We start from the raw sequence: 19,639 nt of genomic DNA, 5'->3' as shown, positions 1-19,639 counted from the left end.
ACTGTAATTACATTTTAGAGGCTTTCAGAATACCTCTTAATGGGAAGGAAAGTCAGTGCAATGGACAACTGGTAATGTGATCGTCTACCCATGACTGACACTCAATTCAAATCTTTCTTTAAATGCCCTTATTTCATTACTCTCTAATGTATTCTTTACTCAGTGTGCTGGTGCAGAGAGAAGTGGGGAGAGATGAGGGATAGGATGGTTAAAGATGAGCTGCTATCTAAAATGCCTCATTTCATGGGTTATTTTTCTGCTGCGGGGGGGGTGGGGTTAAAATGGGGTAATTTCTAATCTCACGATTAATCAGCATCTGGCTTCGGCTGAAGCCGTCAGCTGTTTGTCTCCTTCGCTGTTACGATGAAGTTTGTTAAAGCTGTATTTGACTTCCTCTCGAAAGGAACAAACAAGGAGCTGGGCCTCCTGCAGCTTTTTCGGGGGCAACATGTCATTCACTTTGCCACAATTGCAAGACTTTCTGAGTGTACTTGCCAGAGTAAACAACTCACCATAAGGCTGGCTGTCTGTCTGCTGCAGCTTTAATGTTGAATGTTGAACAGTGTGTGCAAAACATCAGGAAGTCTGTACTGTTTTATTCATTGTGTTTCCTGTAAAGCCGATGCTTATAGTAAGGTTTCTGAAGAAAGTGGAGAGTGGATACACTCAAAATTGCAAAATTATTCATATACTGACTTCTAAAGTTCCAGGCAATGCTGCTAAAACAGACTGTAAAGCCTCTGAACTACAGTCAGACGGATGCATTGTGTGACAAAACACAAGCAAACAAGCACACAAATGACTTGCAAACAGTCCTTTGTCTTCCTAAAATCTTAATGTAATGGAGAACAAACATGCTCATGGAAAGCATCTTTGGCTTCTTCTGCACCATGTGTGTGTGTTTGTGTATCTGCGAGACTTGTTGTTTGTTCTAACCTGGTGACGTGACAAAGCTGTGACTGAAATTTACGACGGGAAGAAAACAATAATATTAAATGTTATTTCAGCAAACATTTAAATGAGATATGTGAGAAGCCTCCCGAACAAAAAAGGGGCGAAAAGAGAGAAAACAGGAAACTGCAAAAACGGCACAGCCAGTAAAACTAACTTCCCATGCCATTTGCTCATCGTCACCTCAGTGTGTGAGTACGGTCACGCCTGCTTGTTGCCTCTGAGAAGGGTCGAGACTCCCCCGCAGGGGGGGGTGTGGTGGGGATGGAGGGCCATCCTCCGCTGATTTTCATTTCCACGCTCACCAAACAGAGTCTGGGGGAAGAGACAGGCTGCTGTGCCGGTGCCCGCCTGGTGACCAGATGAAGGCTCTGGGGTTCAGCATCCCCTCGTAGCTCTGCATATGCAAGCGCGACAGGACAGGCGTGAGGCTGGCCCCTGCCTGTGGCCTGTCTTGAAGACGGATGAGGCAGCGGTGCCGGGTCTGGGGGCCCCCGGGCTCCCTGCGGGGACCTCACTATTGGGCTGGTAGATTAGGTCTGGATCACAGTTGACATGCCACAGCAAAAAGCAATGGCTGAGAGAGAGGGTAGAGTATTTTTCTCTAGTTCAAAAATGGAGCAGCCGACGTGACGAAGTGTTTGAGATAAAGGATATGCAGTACATACAGTATCTATGGCTGAAACAGTCAAATAATTGGTTATTCAAATCACAGAAAATTAACATCTCAAAGCCTCAAAGTGAACAACGACTCATCCCAGCTTTTTAAATATGAGGATTTGCCACTCCTCTCTGCTCTAAATCATCAGTCATAAACTCAATATCCTCGGGTACTGGACTGTTGGTTGGGCAAAACAAGCCATTTGAAGGTGTCACCTTGGCCTCCATGAAATGAGCTGTACACCTATACACATCAATATTGATCATGAAAAACCCATGTACAGCTTTAGGCTTTTTATTTGTATTGTTTAGGCCATTAGAGTATAATAATAACAGATCGTCTTTCCAGCTGTTTAATATTATCACTGGAGAGACCATATTAGCAGCCACTCAAGCGACAGCAGCCCATTTCCCCCACGCTCACCTCACCGCCCCCACCTATTACTGCTTCCTTGAAGATATACAGCCAGCCATATACATGCCAATGAATCACAGTCCTGCTCTGCACACGACACATTGCCCTTGGATAGGTGTTACTTCTCAAGCTCAAGGTCTAACAACGGGGTAATTATCGCTGAGATAGAGGGGGGATGTTGGAGGATGTGTTTAGCCGGGGTGCGAGGGGGATTACTTAATTGCCGGACGCACGGCGCAGGATCGATCATTCGGTGGGTTTTTTAAAGACAGAAGACGAAAGAAGAAGGTCAATGGCTGGATGTTAGAGAAAAGGACAACAAAGTGCTGTATCTGAAGAATGTAGATCGAGATAGGAGAAACAGGCTGGCAGCAGAGAGTCGTTCACTGTCACAAGTGACAAACAGTGGTCTGTCTGTAGCTCAAGAGAGGGTGTAGATCTTTTCTTCACAGATCAATACATCCTGCAGACGCCCCTGTCACAAGCCCGAGCCTGGTGTCTGCTTGTGTCTGAGTCTCCACCACGCGCCGTCCCCACAACTACCATTCCTCTCCCGCGCAACTGCCCGCAGGCCTCACCAAAGGGAGAAGAACATGCTCAAAACAACAAAGCTTATACAGCAAGGACACCAGTGGGCTCCCAGCTGACGGATCAGAGCTTTGATCATGATTACAGATTGCTGTGGCTCGGGGCAGGTGTCTTCCTGACTCAGCGACACCCTGCTGAGAGCCCATCAATAAGCAGTGGGAAGGATGACTGTTTGAATACTTTGCCTCAATGACAACACACCTTTAAATCCCTCTGATACCTCTGTACAAGCTGTCTGCTTTGAATTGTTGTTTTGTTCAGTTGCCTTCCAAGAAGGAGGATGTTTGTGAAATCCCATGGGAGCTCCTGACTGGATTTAAGAAAGGAAACTCTTTATTTCTGTAAAGGAAATCACAAACTCTTGCCCACACCCTACTTTATGGGTCTAATATTTCAGCAGCAAAAACAACTTCACAGAGACTACGCTGAAAATATTTGCAAAGCATCAGTGCCTTTCTCGTTTCAAGTTTTGAGTGGCACATGTGGAGTGTAAATGCATCTTTGCAAACTGAATGTAAACTGCCGGGGAGGGGGTATTCTCCATATGCCAGTTGCCAGTAGCTGGCCGACAACTGCTCGGGAAAAAGTGTGCACACTCACACATCTTTCACTGTGAATGCCTCTGGAGGATAGAGAACAAAGCTTGACCAGTAACCATACATTTGCCGTTTTGCTTTAGTCTGCACTTTCCTTTGGACTGAGAGCATGAAGAAGAGGCAGAGAGCGTGAGATTCACCCCACATACACATGAAAACTCCAAACCCTCTGACATGCAGTCCTCTAAAATAATAAGCTGCCCGATTTCTGTACAAACCCTTGACATTTCGTTTTGGACTGTTTCTCTCTGCTGTTTTTGTGAAACCACTATTTTTTAATCGTGAATTCCCTGTGAATACAGTCATATAAATACTTAATTCAGTTATATGACTGTTGGCAGCTTAAAAGGGAAACTCCACCCAGAAACACTTAATAGCAGCTGTGGTAAAGCAATTAAAAAAAAATTGCTATTTTCAGTTCAGCTCAGATGGTGTCTTTTTCTTTTTTTTTTTTTTTTTTTTTTTATTCCTGCAGGTAACTGGCTAACAGCATATTGAACTATATTCAGTGCTGTTGTGCTGATAGCAGGAAAGTCTTAAGTAATGTAAACATCCAAGGTTAACATCAGGTTTTTGTTGCAGGCAAAACAGTGTAAGATGAAGAGCTCCTATTTGGAAATTTTGCACCAGCATTCAACACAGGCAGACAGAAATCCACTGTAGAACAGACAGACAAACTAGCTTCTCCAACGGAGCAGACTGCAGAACAGCCACTTGATTTTCATTAAGAGGTGCAGCTCTTGCTTTGCAGTCTGATCCAAAAGTTGGTGTAATCATACCGGAAGCATCCGCCAAGATACATAATAAAAACCCTGCTCATAACCTAGAGGACATTTCCAACACAGATCAGCAGCCAGTGAGTCCATATGCTTTCCCTCTGTCTCTCTTGCTTTTTTGACAGGCAAAATAATGGATAACTCATCTTCAACTGCATAGCCTGAGGAAGTGGAAGCTAAATGATCGCCAAGCTCCAGACATGGTGGAGGCTAGAGGGGAAGATGCTGAGATAATAATGGGCATTTACTGACCAAAACCCAGCAGGGTATTGCAGGGTCCCTGTACACTGCACAGCTGTCTCTGCTTTTATTGATGTTTTGTACATGCAGCATGGGTCAGTTTACCGGATGGCTCTCAGACTAACCTCGATGTATGTTTGTCATTCGGCAAAGCTACTGTATGACGGATGTCAAACTCGCCATCCTCTGTAATAACCACCTCTGCCACCTCACAGCAGAGAGCTGATGCAGTTACGGAGGCGGAAAGAAACAATATTGGGCAGCATTTCATTTCTGGGCCAGTCAACTGTGGGAGAAAGACATCAGTATAACATCGAATCACAAATCAGATATCAAGCAGGCAATCACAACAGTACAACCTATGCTTTGTCCACTCAGCAGTGTGACTGACAGGCTGCACTGAGTTATCAGCAGGCCTGAGCGCCTGTGACTTTTCGGCTTCTATTATCTCCCTCTTTGCACATGACGAGCCATTCAGCATCCATGCTCTCTGTTTGAGAGAAAAACACACACACACACAAGCACACACAAACACACACACACTCCGGCCAGCCACTTACTCTGTGGTTATCTTCAAATGTCAGATGGTGAAGCACATCATGGTCAGGCTGAAACATGTCGAGCAGAACAGCTCTGGAGGACTTCAGTTTCTGAACCTGCAGCTCTCACAAGAGATTCAGCGATGCCGACTTCTAACCTGCTATCACTTTGCCAGAACAGCTCGGCTCAGCCAGCCACTGAAAGCATGTTGTTATGACAAGCAATCAGCTGAATCTCGTTTTATTTGTGCAATTTCGCCCCCGAAATAATCACATCAAATGCGTGCCTGCCTTGTGAATGAGCCAAATTCAATTTAAAAAAGCCATTCTGACAATTTCCTAATGAAAGCCATATCTTCAGTTTTCTTGCATTTACGTGCTCCCGCAGAGAGACAGGAGGCAGCAGACGGCAGGGAGAGGAGCTGCCCTGAGGGGAATGCCAACAAAGGACCAGCATTTGAGTAGCACTATCAGGACAGTCACGATAGCGACACATTCACTAAATGATCAAGTCTTAGCTGGCGGTGCAGGAGATAAGTAGATGTGAATGATATCACCAGCAGCAGAGCAATACACTTCAGCTCCTAAGGGCTTGGCTCCACATATAATCACTCTGTAATTACAAATCCTCCATTCTGCTTCACCTTAACAGGTGACACCCTTGTCTTTAGTCATCTCTGTTAAAAGCCTTCTGGTTTCCTTCCAATTTGCCCATGTGATGGTGCCTGGATAGAAGTAGAGTTGGACTATAACAGCAGGGTGTGGACAATGTAATGAGGTTCATGTATTTCATAGAAAAATCTATATATTTTTTCAGATGTTGGACACTAGAACTGCTCAGATACTGCCAGGAAAAAAAAATAATTTGATCCCATTTTCGCTTTTCAATGGATTTAGATTACTTTGTCTAGCAACGATTTATGTATAATGAAAGCCACAACACAAAGCAGACAAATGATGGTGGTCAGTGTTTGCATTATCTTGGAGCTATTCACCGAAGATTGGTGTTTTCATTACATTGGCGAGTCTATAAAGCCGGAGAATAACTCATATTTAATCATTTCGATTCATCCACACCACCAGCCGCTGGAGACACAGACTCACGAGCCAGTTCAAGCAATAGCTGGAATATGTGATGATTAAAAAGCCCTGGGTTTAGTCACAGTATGATTCTAGATGACATGCAGAGAAACTTTCTGTAATATTATGGCGTGACTGTAACCAGAGCCAGGTCGACATTCCCATGGTGACCCAGGGCAAGCCCGTGGGCCATGAGCTGGCTTGTCGGACCTGGGAGAACAACACTGGGGAGGGGGGCTCAGACTGGTCCAGACCCAGAATTAGAGCAGAGAGCAAAGTCACTCTGCTGGATCAAAGAGTACCTTTGTTCCTTTGCTCCCTGTGGAAAGGAACAGAACTCTCAGCTTTCGCTTTCCGTTTGAGTTTTCTGTGACATCTTGTTGCTGTTCGAGCAAAAAGAACACACACACGAGTCAAGCAAGAAGTAAGTGAAAACGGGAAAGAGAATATGTGACTAATGGTAATAAAGAGCATGAAAGCAGCAGAGGAAGAGGCGGCGTGGGCATGGCAGGGCAGATTGTCTTGCTAATGTTCTCTGCACTTGTAACAGGTGAGGAGACAGATAAGGTATCGCTGCTGATATTATCATCCCCACCTAACAAACAGCTATTTGTAAACTGACCCGACTTGTTAAAGCAAATTCCTCTGATTTAGACTCCAACAGTATTTTATTCCAAATTTATTTATTATAACAAATGCCTTTGCATGGCATTTAATAATAGCTTCCAAATCTCAGACAGCTCAGTACAGCTCTTTCCGCCACGTTGTTTTTCACAACCATCCTATATATGGCCATCAGCTCCTGCTGATCTTCATAAACACATACAAATATGGGTAGAGAACGTCTTCTGTCCTGTTTATAGCCTCATGCAGCTCTCTCTGAGATGAAGCTCACTTTATGCATTCCAGAGACCTTGTGTTATGCTTTCACAGGGCTGCATTTTGGACTGAGTAGCTGAAAATATATCCAGCCACTCTGTCTTATGGTGAGTTGAATGGGTGTCCCATCTTGGGGCCTCTTATTCCAGAGCACTTTCGCAGCCTTTGTTTGCTGGCAAGACGGGGTAAATGCCTGACTTCAAGCTCTTTCTTGCCAGATTTTGTTTATGTCTCGCTGTTGTTGCCGCTCTTGCTGCTGATTTCTCTCCTCTCTTTCGGGTTCACGGGAAGGCCAGTCAACAAGGTGCCATTTCACTGTTGAGGCTTGACTACAGTCTGCTCGTGGAAGGCAAAAATAGACTTCAGCAGAATGGACTATTAGCTATCAGCAGAATGGTAGTGTGTTATTTCTTGAATCTAAACGTAACTTGTAGCTTAACTTGTTTATCTTAAGCAATAGACCACTGACTGCTACAAGACTCTGGGGGGATTTCTCTAAATGTTGACCCTCCCTCTTCTCTCTTTCTTTCTCTCTTTCTCTCTCTCTCTCTCCATGCCTCTCCTCTGGGTCTGCACCCCCCACTGCTGTGGAAACCAGATCCTATAATGGGAAGAGCCCACCCAACTGCTGCTGACCAGCTGGAATGAGAGTCTGGGAAGCAAAGCAAAACTGGAATCACACTGCATCGCCTTCAACCCAAACACTAAAACCTCCCCACTCTCCACCAGTACAGCCGTGGGCCACAAAATGGAGATTATTGTTCAGCTTGTGTCAGCCTTATAAAAACTGAGGCATGGCACTCTTTTTTTTTTTTTTTCGGAGACATAATTTCATGCGGCACAATTACAGGGTTGTCATTTTATGATAATGACAGGAGTGACATTTTGCTTATTACTACGCCAAGGTGCCTTTGATGGTGTGTTTCTGCGAGGCTACAAAAAAAGCCCACAATGCACATTCCACTCCCTCAAATGAAGTCTTATTTGTATTGATCACTAAACACAACAACACTCATTCTCTCAAGGGTCTTGCCGCCTCTAATTTATATAAGCTGAATTCATGGCAGAGAGATCCTTACCTCTGTTAGCATTCACAATCACAAGCTAAATATAGATTCCAGCCCACTGCTGTAAAGACAACAAAAGAAAAGCTGTAGAATGTACTCAGTTCAAACACTTTCTCTGGTGCAACACATGCAAGCGTGCTCATTAAAAGCCTCTCAAATTAAACTTGTAGTGGTGCTGGGGATGGGGAAGTTGTGGGGGGGTGAGGGGGGCAGGGGGCAACAGAATATATTTACCCCAAATTCCCAGCATTCCTTAAGGCAGACAGTAAACGCAAGCCCTAGCCCAAGCACACGGGACATTAATACACTTAGCCACATGCAGGCTAAATTACAGGCATGCTCCCAAAAAAACAAAAAACATTAAAAAAAACAGATACAAGAAGCAGAAAATTTCCCCTTTTAACTACTGTCACCATGTCAGTAACAGACTACAGGCCACTCATGACAGACAAATGCATGTGTGCAGGCAACCCCTGTCCTCCTCTGATGCTGACCTTCAGCTGCCTTTTTACGCCACCTTCACCTGTCTTGCAGCCACATGTGTTTGAGTGACCCACTGAGGGACAAAGCTCCTCTCCCAGAGCCGTACGCTGACCCTGATCTAATTCTCCCGGAGACACAGGCGACTCTTTTCCACACATTACTTACCATGAGAGCTCTGTTTCCTCATGCAGCCCTTAATGCTATTCCTGGCCCATCAGGAATAAGATGAAGGAGATACTTGGACACATTGAGTCAAATTAAATGAGATGTCCACGAGTCAAAGTGGTGAAAAGGACAAAAATAACTTGCTCCAAAGTGGGTGCTCACATTGCCTCTTAGGGACGTTTGCAATATAATGTATCTTTGGTTTGAGGGTACAGAAACTAAAGACAGGCAATTATTGTGGATTCTTTACCAAAAATAGACTTCTCTCTTGGCTATTCTATACTGCCATTTTATTTAGAGATCTGTCTCCATACATCCATCCAGCCCATATTCTATTTCCTCGCTGGCCTGCTATCTGACCTATGAGAAGGCAGCACAAAAGGAGTATTGACCCCACATTCCCCCTCACTAAGAAGAACAGGGTATAATTAACTGTAGTGTTAAAGGCACGGTGCCTCTGAGACTGTAAAACAGGGTATGAATACTGAGCAAACTACTTTATCCCACAGGGCTAAGACCCAATCCATACTTATTCATTTATTCAGCCGACTCATGGCCTCTGACTCCCTCAGAGATGTCTAACGGGTCAAATGTGGGCTTTCCATCTTCTTCATCCCTAATTAGACATAACATGTGGTGAAGTTCAGAAAAACAGCTTTTTTTTTTTCCTTTCCCTTGTTCTCTCCTTGTGTTTCTGTTCACACAAAACTGTTTATCTGCCACAGAAACAAGGAGTAAGATGGCTGGAACTGAATGAAAGAGGTTTGTTTCTGCATCCGTACCTGTGACTAAAGTATTGCTCACTGTAAGTACAGGCTGGGGCATTGACATCAAACATGCCCTCCACAATGTGTGTCACCAGTGATACAGAGAAGCGGAGCCACCGCCATCTGTTAAGCATCTGCCTGAGCAGGTGATTCATCCATTCACACATATTCACTGTTTTAGGCGTCGGCGGCAAAGACCTGATTTGCGTTAACAATTACTTTTCTGTCTCCTTTACCCTTTCTGTTAAAGCAGAGGAGAATGTCGAGGGTAATCGTCTCAGAAAATAAAACTGCTCACAAAGAAGTTAATGAAGTTCCAGAGGTCTCTCGGTACAATTAATAATTCTTTTCATCATTAATGAATATGTCAGCTATGTTTTTGGGGACCATTAGCGGCCTGGCTGTCGGTACGGGGGTGCCAGTCAGTTGGTCTGCCTTGTGGTAAAGGCTGTAATATCTCAACACCTACAGGGTGCACTGCCATAAAATTTTACACAGATGGTCATGGTGTCAAGAGACTGAATCCTAATGACTTTTGTGATGCATTTTGAGTGAAATATCTCATCAGCTATTGGATGGATTGCCATGACATTCGTGGTCATCAGAAGATTAACTGTAAAAACTAGTGCCGTCATCAAGTCGAAATTTCAGTTTTTCCAATACTTTGGTTTATGGCTGGCAACATTAATATTTCAATCTGCATCTGCTAGGTGTTATACGTTAGGCTCAGTGCTAATTAGCTGATGTTAATGTGCTAATATCCTAAACTAAGATGGTTAATACATTATACTGCTAAACATAATCTTAGCATCGTCACTGTGATCATGTTAGCATGCTGACATTAGCGTTTAGCTCAAAGCACTGCTGTGGTTCAGAGTAGTGTCACAGAGCAAATAGCATGGCTGACTCTTGTTGAATAATTTCCCAGAGGCCCCGTTCAAATTGCTTTCTTTGTCTGACCAACAGCCCCCAAACCAAAGAATCTTTCATTCCATTCGTTTCGTCCCATTTGAGCAGCTGGAACCAGCAACCGTGATATATTTTTGTTTGGCAAATTACTTACAAATTAGCAATTAATTGATTATCAAATTTGCTGTCAATTGACTTATCTTTTAATTGAACAATAGTTTCAGCAATACCAAATTCATTTCCCAAATTCATTCATTCCCCTCAACTGTCAAGCTCCTGTGGTCTCTGTTTTAATGGCTGCATTAATGCCAGACACGACCACAGACACACCAGACACGATTTCTGGAACAGTTCTGTTCCCAGTGACAAAAACAGCCCAATATGCAGCACGCCTGCTACTATGGCAGTGAAAACAATGACTTAACAGAGGAACAGACTGAAATAACCTTTCTGTCTGTCCTTTGGTTCCCCAGACTTCCTGTTTGACAAAACCAAATCCCTGTTGATGCTGGGCTTTCCGCCCTGTTTCTCTCTGTTTCTGTCTCTCTCTTTTTCATCTGCTCTATCTTTCTGTCTTTCTGGCTGAGCCCACGTCCACTCTTCGGGTCACTGGGTGCTGGCCCAATCTATTTCTTTTTCTGCTTGCAGCAGACAGCAATGTGAACAGCCACTGTGAGGAGGTGGAGGACGAGGAGGAGAGCGAAGGAAGAGGTGGAGAAGGAGAGGGGAAGGACACAGAGGGGTGCAGAGAAAGCAAAATTAGGGGAAAGGTGAAACAAGCCTGAAATAGAGAGTTAAAGAGTGGGAGCACTAGAAATAATACTCTAGTAACCTGAAAGTAGAAAGGCAGAAAATGAGAAGAATGAAGGGTGAAGGAGAAAGACAGACCAGAGTGTGGGAGAAAAAGAGAGTGCCCATGGCGCACAGACTATGTTTTGCTGCTCTCTGACTCCAAACACCCTTGTGGTGGTGTTGATGGGGGTTTGAGGGAATTGTATGTTGAGCAAAAATAGCTGCTGGGCTGAATGACCACATTACAATGTTGCAAGAGAGGTCTGCACTTTAGGTAATCAATCAACCAAGAGGAAGAGATGTCCACTTTCTAACCATCAGTGGCCGGAAATGTAAGCAATGAGGAGCACGGTAGCATTCTAAAAACCATTACACAAGGCTCTTGTCCATAGTGAAAAGGCCTGGCTTTCTCCTCTCAAGCATATGGGCCGGTGCTATCTCATTAGTTATATGCAATGCCTACATGGCAGATGAGACACTGTAGTCCATCATCATCACATCAAACTGGCAGGCCTACGAGGAGGAGGGAATACAGATAGGCTTTTGGAAGTAAAAGGATAACACAGAACGTCAGGGAATATTTACCCACCGCCCTGGAAATGTCTTGTGATCCGACACCATTAAACAATGACTGTCAAGAGATGCCGCTCCGGACAGAATATTCCCCCGGAAACATGAGCTCTTCATCCCAAAGCCTTCCTCATACGGATGCAATTTCATTTTGTTGTACCTCTTGAAAATGAGTGCTAATGGTGAGAGGGGAGTGGAAGCACACATTCTGGGTCTGGGCGTGATCCAGCTGGCAAGAACTCACAAAGCCGACACAAGGACAAAGCTCCTGGCTGTGCTGGTATGGCTCTCAAACAGGACAACATACTCCTGTGCCAATAGCCCTTGGCAATATTTTGGAATCCACTATGGCGGCCCACTTGTAATTTATTTACATACCTTTAAATTTATTGCCCGTGCTCGTGCCCTTGACATACACTTTGAGTTACAGAGGTAGAGCAGAGAGATGTGGTACATTTAATTTCATTTGGCCTGACCAGGATACTGTATTACATGTTGTGTGTTACAGGTCACCTCTGGGTGACCAACAGAGTTGCTTAAGAAAAGTGATACACTTAAAACGGAGGCGAACTTAACTGAAATAGGCCTAGAGTTGACTGTGTTTCATGTGTGAATCCTCTCTGCGGCTTCATATTGTTCATTTACTGACACTCCACACCAGTGTGGGCAAACGAGATGCTGGCACAGAGGTGTAAACAGAGCCAATCAACCAGAAAACGAAATGGAGAAGCTTTCCCAGAAGGCAACACAGCCAATTATTTGATATTTCAGATCAACTGCAGCTTCAGCGGAGGCTAGTATGGGAAGTATTCAACCAACAAGGCCAGCGAGCCTGTGCACACTGCGGAGGCCTGAGCCAGTGTGTTGTATTGCTATCCATAAACATTTCCTTTATTTCAGACAAACTAGTCTAATACGGTTTCATCTACCGTACTTCTGCTTTCGCTGTCTTTAAAGCTTTAGCTCTTTCTTCAATCCTGCTTTGAAGAAATAATAAAGCTTTGCAACTGGTCAAAGATAAATATATGTCAAATAAATTATAAATTTGTCATCTCACTCTGAAAGACATCATAGAAGCGCATCAGAAAGCAGAGATGCATGTGAAAACCCATATTTTTTCCTGATCTCATTTCATCAAAGAGCTGTCAGAGCCCAGGGGTAATATTTAATGTAATAGACATTAAATGTCTCTAATCAATAATAAATGGTCTTAGCCCATGGCGCAGTGATGGCATTGAATTTTCCTGCAAAAACAGTAAAGAGTTCTTCCAACAATGACAGACAAAATGAGACTCTATACAGATTCCCTGCAGACCTCAACCTTCCCTTATGGCAGTGAAATATGCTGCGTTGAGCTGTTTCAGACTATTTTCTTTTTTTTTAAATTTTACATCCCTTGGGGACTCTATACCTCATGGGTCCGTACCTCCTCTGAAACAGCAGCACTTTACGTGAAGTCCTCTGCTTGTACCCTACATACTGTCCCAACAAACTCCCTGAAAAAGAGGCAGAGTACAGCCCATCATTCATCATATTGTTTTACTTGTTATTTCGCCTTCAGCTTCAAGGACGTAGCATTTCAACGGCTTCTCAATCGAAGTCCTCCGGCCTCGAACAGCTATATCTCCTGACATTTTTATCAAGAGTTAAAATGATTTCAATCCAGCTGACATTCTCTGTGACTCAAAGCAATATTTTTTAGAGATTTCGGGCATGTTTTTGAAACTATGCTTCATCACTGCCTCTCCTAATGTGACTACTGGTGGCAAATGCTGCATATCAGCCTTTAGGACCTTTGTTTTTTGGATCACAGCAGTTCCATTTGATTGATTGTCTTGAAAGGGCAACGGGATACTGTTGTCAGTAGCATAAACTGGGTCCACATTTGCAATTCATGTTATTAAATGGACAAAACGTCAGTCTATTCTTCACTGCTTTTTGGTCTTTAAAATGTGTTGAATCTGATTCCTCAAAAATTCCAACAAAAATTTTCAATCTTTATTCTACAACAAAGGCATTTCTGAAATTCAGCTTCTTTTGTTGGTGATGTAGAAAGAGACCCCTTTGTCTTCTCTCATTTTGAAAACAACACAATACTAATTAATCCTTTGTTACCTTTGAAAATAGAGCGCCAAGGTTTTTATCAGCTTTGAGTAAAATGAAATCACACTCCTCTACTCTTGGCTTCTTTACATTGTTTTCCTGCCAGTTTTTAAATGATTTTGAGATTTCATTGTGAAGCTATGGTCGGGCTCTGTAGTTGGCTATATCACAAGCCTATTAATCCCTTAAAGTCAGTTGCACAGTGTGAGAATTAGACTGTCTCAGACGTGGCTTTGAGATCTGAAACAAAATCCTGATCTCGGAGCCAACTCAGTGCACATGGCTATCACTGAAATCTTTAGGTTCAATCAGGTCAGTGAGACAGCCTGAGCCGGGAATTGAGCCCTGTCAGACATCTGCAGATTTCAAACATATTTGAAGTTGAGCGCAGAATCTGCAGCACTTTTGTGGTATGAGAACGAGATATAAGGCAGTTGGAGAACAATGGGCAAAACCAACGAGGGCTGGCAAGAAAAATCAAGCAGAGAATCAAAGTTTAGAGAGCCCAGGTTACAGAATAGTTTTACCTTGACAATGAAATATATAAGATAAGAACACTGAGTACACAGTCTAGGTACAGCTGTGTTAACAGGCCTTTATAATTTATCTCCGGTTTTCTTTGCAGTGAACACAACCATTGCAACCTGTATTTCCCAAACACTCTCTCTTCCAAACTGCTGTGATTGAGTCTTCACTCTCAAGCTCCACCTGCATCACTGTGATATGAGAAAGTTACATTTGAAATCTGTTTCTGTGAGATGTCCCATAGATTTCCTGAGATCTCCCATGAGCGGATCAGGTTTCTCACAAGCCCTCCACCAATCAGAGGCAAGAGGTACCTCAGTCCATTATACAGTCCATTAGAAACTGGCTAGGTGAGGCACCAGACCCCCGTCACTACACTTACTATTTAACTAGCGATAGAGCACAACAGTCATTCAGTCACAGGGCCTGTCAACCTGTCAGTCACCATGTGGCAATCAAATAGCAAGATATCAAAACAAAACTGCCTGTCAGGTGCAGAGAGGAGAGAGACGAAATAAAGGAGGACACAAAGGCATAAATTAAAGGCTGATTAATGTGCTGAAGGGAAATATTAAACATATAAAAAGCTACATAAAGTTCTTGAATCGTGACTTTTTGAAAACAAACATTAAATAGCTTTCTTCCTGCTGTGTGGAGCTCTGCTTGGGGGCACCTAAAAAGACAAGGCATGGCTCTGCAGGAGGTGGGGGGGTGGTGGGTGGTTCAAAATCCCTAACAACCAAATCCAAGTCAGGAATCTTTTAATGTGTGAACCTCCCGTCTGCGCCACAGTCCGCACCGCTGCATAACTAAGACAAGAAACTACAGCGAAGGCAGTTGTTTAATGTAAGCAGCACAGAGATCTCAGGCCTTTGATTTATGAGCCAGAACAGTCTCGTACTCTCATACTCAGACTCTAACTCTCCGGCCTGTAGAGGAGTTCTTTGCCATTAGTAATTAACCAGCTCTAGAACAACTTGCCCCATAGTGAGCGGGGAAGAAAACTGCATCACAAAAGCTAAACAACAACACTACCGACGGTAACAGTTGTTAAAACCTATTCTTTCAGTCAAGTCTGCAGCTAATGAGATAAAGCACTGATTAATTCTTCCCTATCCCTAATCTATTTCATGGGATTGAGATCATTTACAGGCAGATGATAAAGTGGATGTTTTATATGTGGCAGTTCAGAAGCCTTGGCCTCTCTGGTAAGACACTCTTCATTAGCGGACGACAATAGGAGCAGAGGAAATGCAAAAGGAGGATGATACTGGCATCAGACGGTGAACCACGAGGCTCCTTTGCATGTAGTCAAATTCGCATGCCTTGCCTCACCAGCTGTACACCTCATTTGCTCCCACTCCCTGTTTCTACTAATCGCTGAGATTTGATCATATCTCTCGGCACACATTTCGGTTTTTTTTTTTACCCCTGATCTTTATTTCTCAGCAAGGATCTCGGTTAATAAGAAGTGAACGCAGAACGTTTCAATCATCAGGTTTTTTTTTTTCCTCCTTCTCTCTCCCAACTTCCCTTTCCCGGCCTCGACATTTCTCTCCCTCTCTCTCTCTCTCTCTCTCTCTCTCTCTCTCTCTCTTCGTAAGTGATAGAAGACAATACATGCAACAGCCCACTGAGCTTCCCAATTGTGTCACTTCCAATTAGCCCTTCTGAGACATCTCTGCCCTTTGGCTCACCAGCATTCAAGTTAAAAGATCTGAGCGGTGCCCCTTGTATTGTACCCCGCCTTCCTCTGCTCCCCCCTCCATCTAAATTCATGCGTGTCTGGATTTGTGAGTCTACGAAAAAAGAGAGAAATCGCAAGAAAGACAGACAGGGATTTTTTAATCCTATAACCAAAAATAGCTGCTTGCTGTAATGCTCTATGTATGGGGTTGCTGTGAGCTTAAAAGGAGCTCTCCTTACATAAAAGTGCACATTTCTGAATAAACCAGCCAGCCTTCACCTTAATCATCCTCCATATTATACATCATTAATACTGATGTTCCTAAGTAGCTAAGCCTTTTAGAACTAGGACATGGAGCGTTGTGGTGGTCCTCTGAAGATTTATCCCTCTGAAAAACCTGGCAGCTCTGTCAAATCTGCCTGCAACCTGCTTCTCTGTCACATCACTTTTTTAAAGCCAAACTGAAGTGATGGGGATTGTAAATAGCAGAGTGGTGAGCCACAGTATGCAAGCTAACGTCTTTTGAGTTAATGAGAGGGCCGGAGTGCCGCAGCTTCTTAAACTAGGGCAGAGAAAACTTGCAGCTTCAATGGAAGCTTTCCCTCAGACCTCATGGTCCCAGGAGAACACATGTGCAAAACCAACAGTACACATAAACAAAGCTTGTGCCGTGCAGAGCTGTGTCCACTCAGTACAATCAAACAAACAAAGAGAGAGACATTTCCATGGCCAGAGCTGCAGCGTGGACAGAACTCTATTTTTACAAAGAGAAAGAGAAAGGGCGTGGGTTTCTTTTCAACTTTAAGAGGCGCATTCTGGATCAAACCCAGAGCAGAAAATCACGCTGACATATTTTGGGCATGCTTGTAGCCCAAATGAGGCTCATGTTTCCATCATTTCATCAGTCAGACTAAAAACAAAAGATGTAAATTGATGCCAGAAGTTGCTGCACACAAGTGATGAAAATTGTTGGTCAGCATAAACTATAGGATGGTATGAAACTCTGAAGAACCGATATGAAGATTTGATTTTTTCTTCAACAAATCATATGCTCTATATTTACAATATGTGAGCCCATCTAAGTTTTTTTTTTTTTTTTTTGCGAAACCAAAACCTTAACTGACTAAAATCGATTCACAAAACACCCCTGGCACCAGCACACTCAACACTGCAGCTTGTAAATGCTCACTGAATTCAATACAGCAGCATGCTGCGAGTGTCACTTTAAGCGGCAGTCATGAGTTACAATAAAAAATGTAAACTGACCCAACATCATTGAGTGAGTAACATGACCAGCGTCTGACTGGGAGAATTTTTCATTTCCCGTGGAGCCTGCATATCTGAGGAAATGATGTTTTTTCTGGGCCGACAGCAGGTTTGTTGGCAAAGAGAAGTTGGCCAGAGGTCAAATTTGCATGGTTATCAAGATTTCTATGCCTCCTTGTTTCCCCTGTCAATGTGATTTTGTTTCATGAACAACACTTCTGTCAAAGAGTTCAACGCATATTTGATGAGAAGTTAATTACAGCAATTAAAACCTCCCAAATCTATACAAACATCTATATCGTAGGAGTTACAGAGAATCTTTAGTCTCTCCGTGCAGAGTAAAGCATAATGAGTATGTGATCTGACTGTTTAATACTTCATAGTCCCAGATCTCCTCATAACTGTAATCAGAGCCTCTGTGCTGTACTGCCTTCCGTCAGATGAAAACTACCCACAGACCACACTGTGAAAGCAGCTTCAGGGTTGGTTGGATGCACAAACATACACAGAACAACACAAAACCCCGTAATCTTACCTCCAACGAACTGGATGCCACCGGCCACACGGCCAATAGTACGCGAGATGAGGTCAGAGATGCAGCAGCCCATGAGAGCTGTGAGCGCCACCAGCAGGAGGAGGCCGCACCCGACGCCCGTCACCACCGTGCAGATCCTCCACTCAAGACTTGGGATGCCGTTGAAGGAGGCGTAGCGCCCACACTGCTCCAGCATCACCGTGGCCTGCCTCTCTTCATCCCTCACCGGATAGGAGCAGCGCCGGAACGTACCAAAGGACACGGGCTTGTCCATCTGCGTGCCCAGCAGCCAGTAGGGCATGAAGAAGCCAACGCAGGAGGCAGCAGCACAAAGCAGGGACAGCAGGGCCCAGATAACACCCGTACATGTCAGACTAGACGCCATGGTAAACAGTCTGCCAATAGTTCACACAGTCGCTGAACTAACAGCAGTTATATTTGAGCAGTCGCTGTGTTGTGGGGAGCCTCGCAGTGAGCGTTTAACACTAGCAGTCTTCACCTTCTCAGTGACTCCGGGTCCCTGTAAAGAGGAAGAAAAACATCCAGACTGAGCACTGACAGGAAAATCATCTGTGGGAATAAGTTGATGGCTTTTGGAATAACGTGAAAAATCACAGTTTGGAAACCACAAAACCTGTCCCCCCACTATTACAAATGTGGCACTGACAAAACAATAAATAAGAATCATGGATATGAAAAACAAGAGTAAGAGAAAATTACTCAATAACAGATCTTCAATAATAACACAATCACTCAAGTATGGCTTTATGTGGTTTTGTGACTGATTGTTGAGTAGCTAGATCTGTTTTTCTGTTAAGTCGCCCAAGACTTTTCCTAAATGATGAAACAAGCAGATCAATAGACAAACAAAGCTGGATGTGGTTCAATAACAGGTAGTTATTCAATGAAGATTCAGTCCAATTATGATTTGATTAATATATAATAGTAGGCAATTATCAAATTCAGGGCCATTAAAAATCAACTCAAGTTTGGTAAGCTGAAGGCAATTATTATTTTCCATTTTACACATGTTTTTGAAGCTTTTCTCTCTATTATCAAACAGAAATGTTGAGAAATAATAAAAAAAAAAAATTAGTAATTGATTTAAAAATGCCAGCATCTGTAAGGCAGCAGTGAATATGCATCATAACAACTAATATATTCTATAGGTAGCCTCTTATTGGAATTGATATTACAGAGTGTAGCCGCTAAGACTTCAGTTTTATTTTGAAAGTATTGTTAACTCTTCAACAAATCAGCAAATCAATCCTATAGTAAACTTTAAAATGATGCTATACACACATCACAGCAAAAGTACAAACAATACAGACTATGGCATGCCATGGGACTATGGAAATTAGCATGAAGTAATACAAAACCATTGGAACTGGACATTTAGCTCAGGAAACACACTAGAAGTCCCTGCAGAAACAACCCCTACAGGAACATAGAGTGATTTTTCGTTAGGGGTGACCTCAAGAAACACGCAGTAATATCGCAGTGCTCCCACTGTCGGAGTGTGAATCACGTAAACGCGGCAAAGACAATGATAAAAGAAGAGGAAAGCTTACATGTTGGGAGAGCCCCGGAATGAGGTGCGCTCGGTGTGCACTGAGAGGTTATTTCCATCTGCGGACTCCGGCTATGTTGGGTCTCAAGGCAAACTTTTCTACAGTCGAGGAAAAAGAGGAGAGAAATGCGTCCGACTCAAGAATGTTAATCCAAAAAGTGACTGCAGAATCCGTTCACAAATCACTTCCTCCTCATCAATATATTTAACCGAGGCGATGATCAATTATTCACTCCCGTACGATGCAGAGACGTGCGGCGCTGCCTGACTGGACCCCCGTTTCCACATTCCTGCTCAGAGAGAGAGAGAGAGAGAGAGAGAGAGAGAGAGAGAGAGAGAGAGAGAGAGAGAGAGAGGGGCGGGGAGGGGGAGAGTCCATGAAACACTCTCGGGAGGTAACCATCAATCACACAAATCCCCACCCAGGGGCTGGACTCACCGCTACTATCATTCTCTACATGCCCCCGATGCATTCA

The 19,639-nt window shown here is 43.6% G+C and overlaps 1 protein-coding gene and 1 long non-coding RNA gene across 3 annotated transcripts in view; one reads left to right on the top strand and one right to left on the bottom strand.

The window, feature by feature from the left end:
* lhfpl6 (LHFPL tetraspan subfamily member 6) overlaps nucleotides 1-19,472 on the bottom strand; it is a 42,475-nt gene extending 23,003 nt beyond the window's left edge. The window contains exons 1-2 of the mRNA XM_018665573.2: nucleotides 19,165-19,472; nucleotides 17,594-18,113 (exon numbers count right to left, since the gene is read on the bottom strand). Coding sequence (XP_018521089.1) covers nucleotides 17,594-17,978 — 385 coding nt within the window. The 5' untranslated portion in view covers nucleotides 17,979-18,113; nucleotides 19,165-19,472. The remainder of the gene's footprint in view (nucleotides 1-17,593; nucleotides 18,114-19,164) is intronic.
* Nucleotides 843-8,934, top strand: LOC127139041 (uncharacterized). 2 transcript variants are annotated; one of them, XR_007808866.1, is made up of 3 exons: nucleotides 843-6,269; nucleotides 6,779-6,831; nucleotides 7,016-8,934. It is a non-coding gene; the product is annotated as an uncharacterized LOC127139041 (long non-coding RNA). The 2 variants fall into 2 exon arrangements; XR_007808865.1 differs by having other exon boundaries at nucleotides 843-6,395.
* Nucleotides 19,473-19,639: the final 167 nt, after the last annotated feature.

This window comes from Lates calcarifer, linkage group LG21 (genome assembly GCF_001640805.2).
Source record: "Lates calcarifer isolate ASB-BC8 linkage group LG21, TLL_Latcal_v3, whole genome shotgun sequence".
NCBI classification, from domain to species: domain Eukaryota; kingdom Metazoa; phylum Chordata; class Actinopteri; family Centropomidae; genus Lates; species Lates calcarifer.
This window is presented reverse-complemented; position numbering and strand designations above follow the sequence as displayed.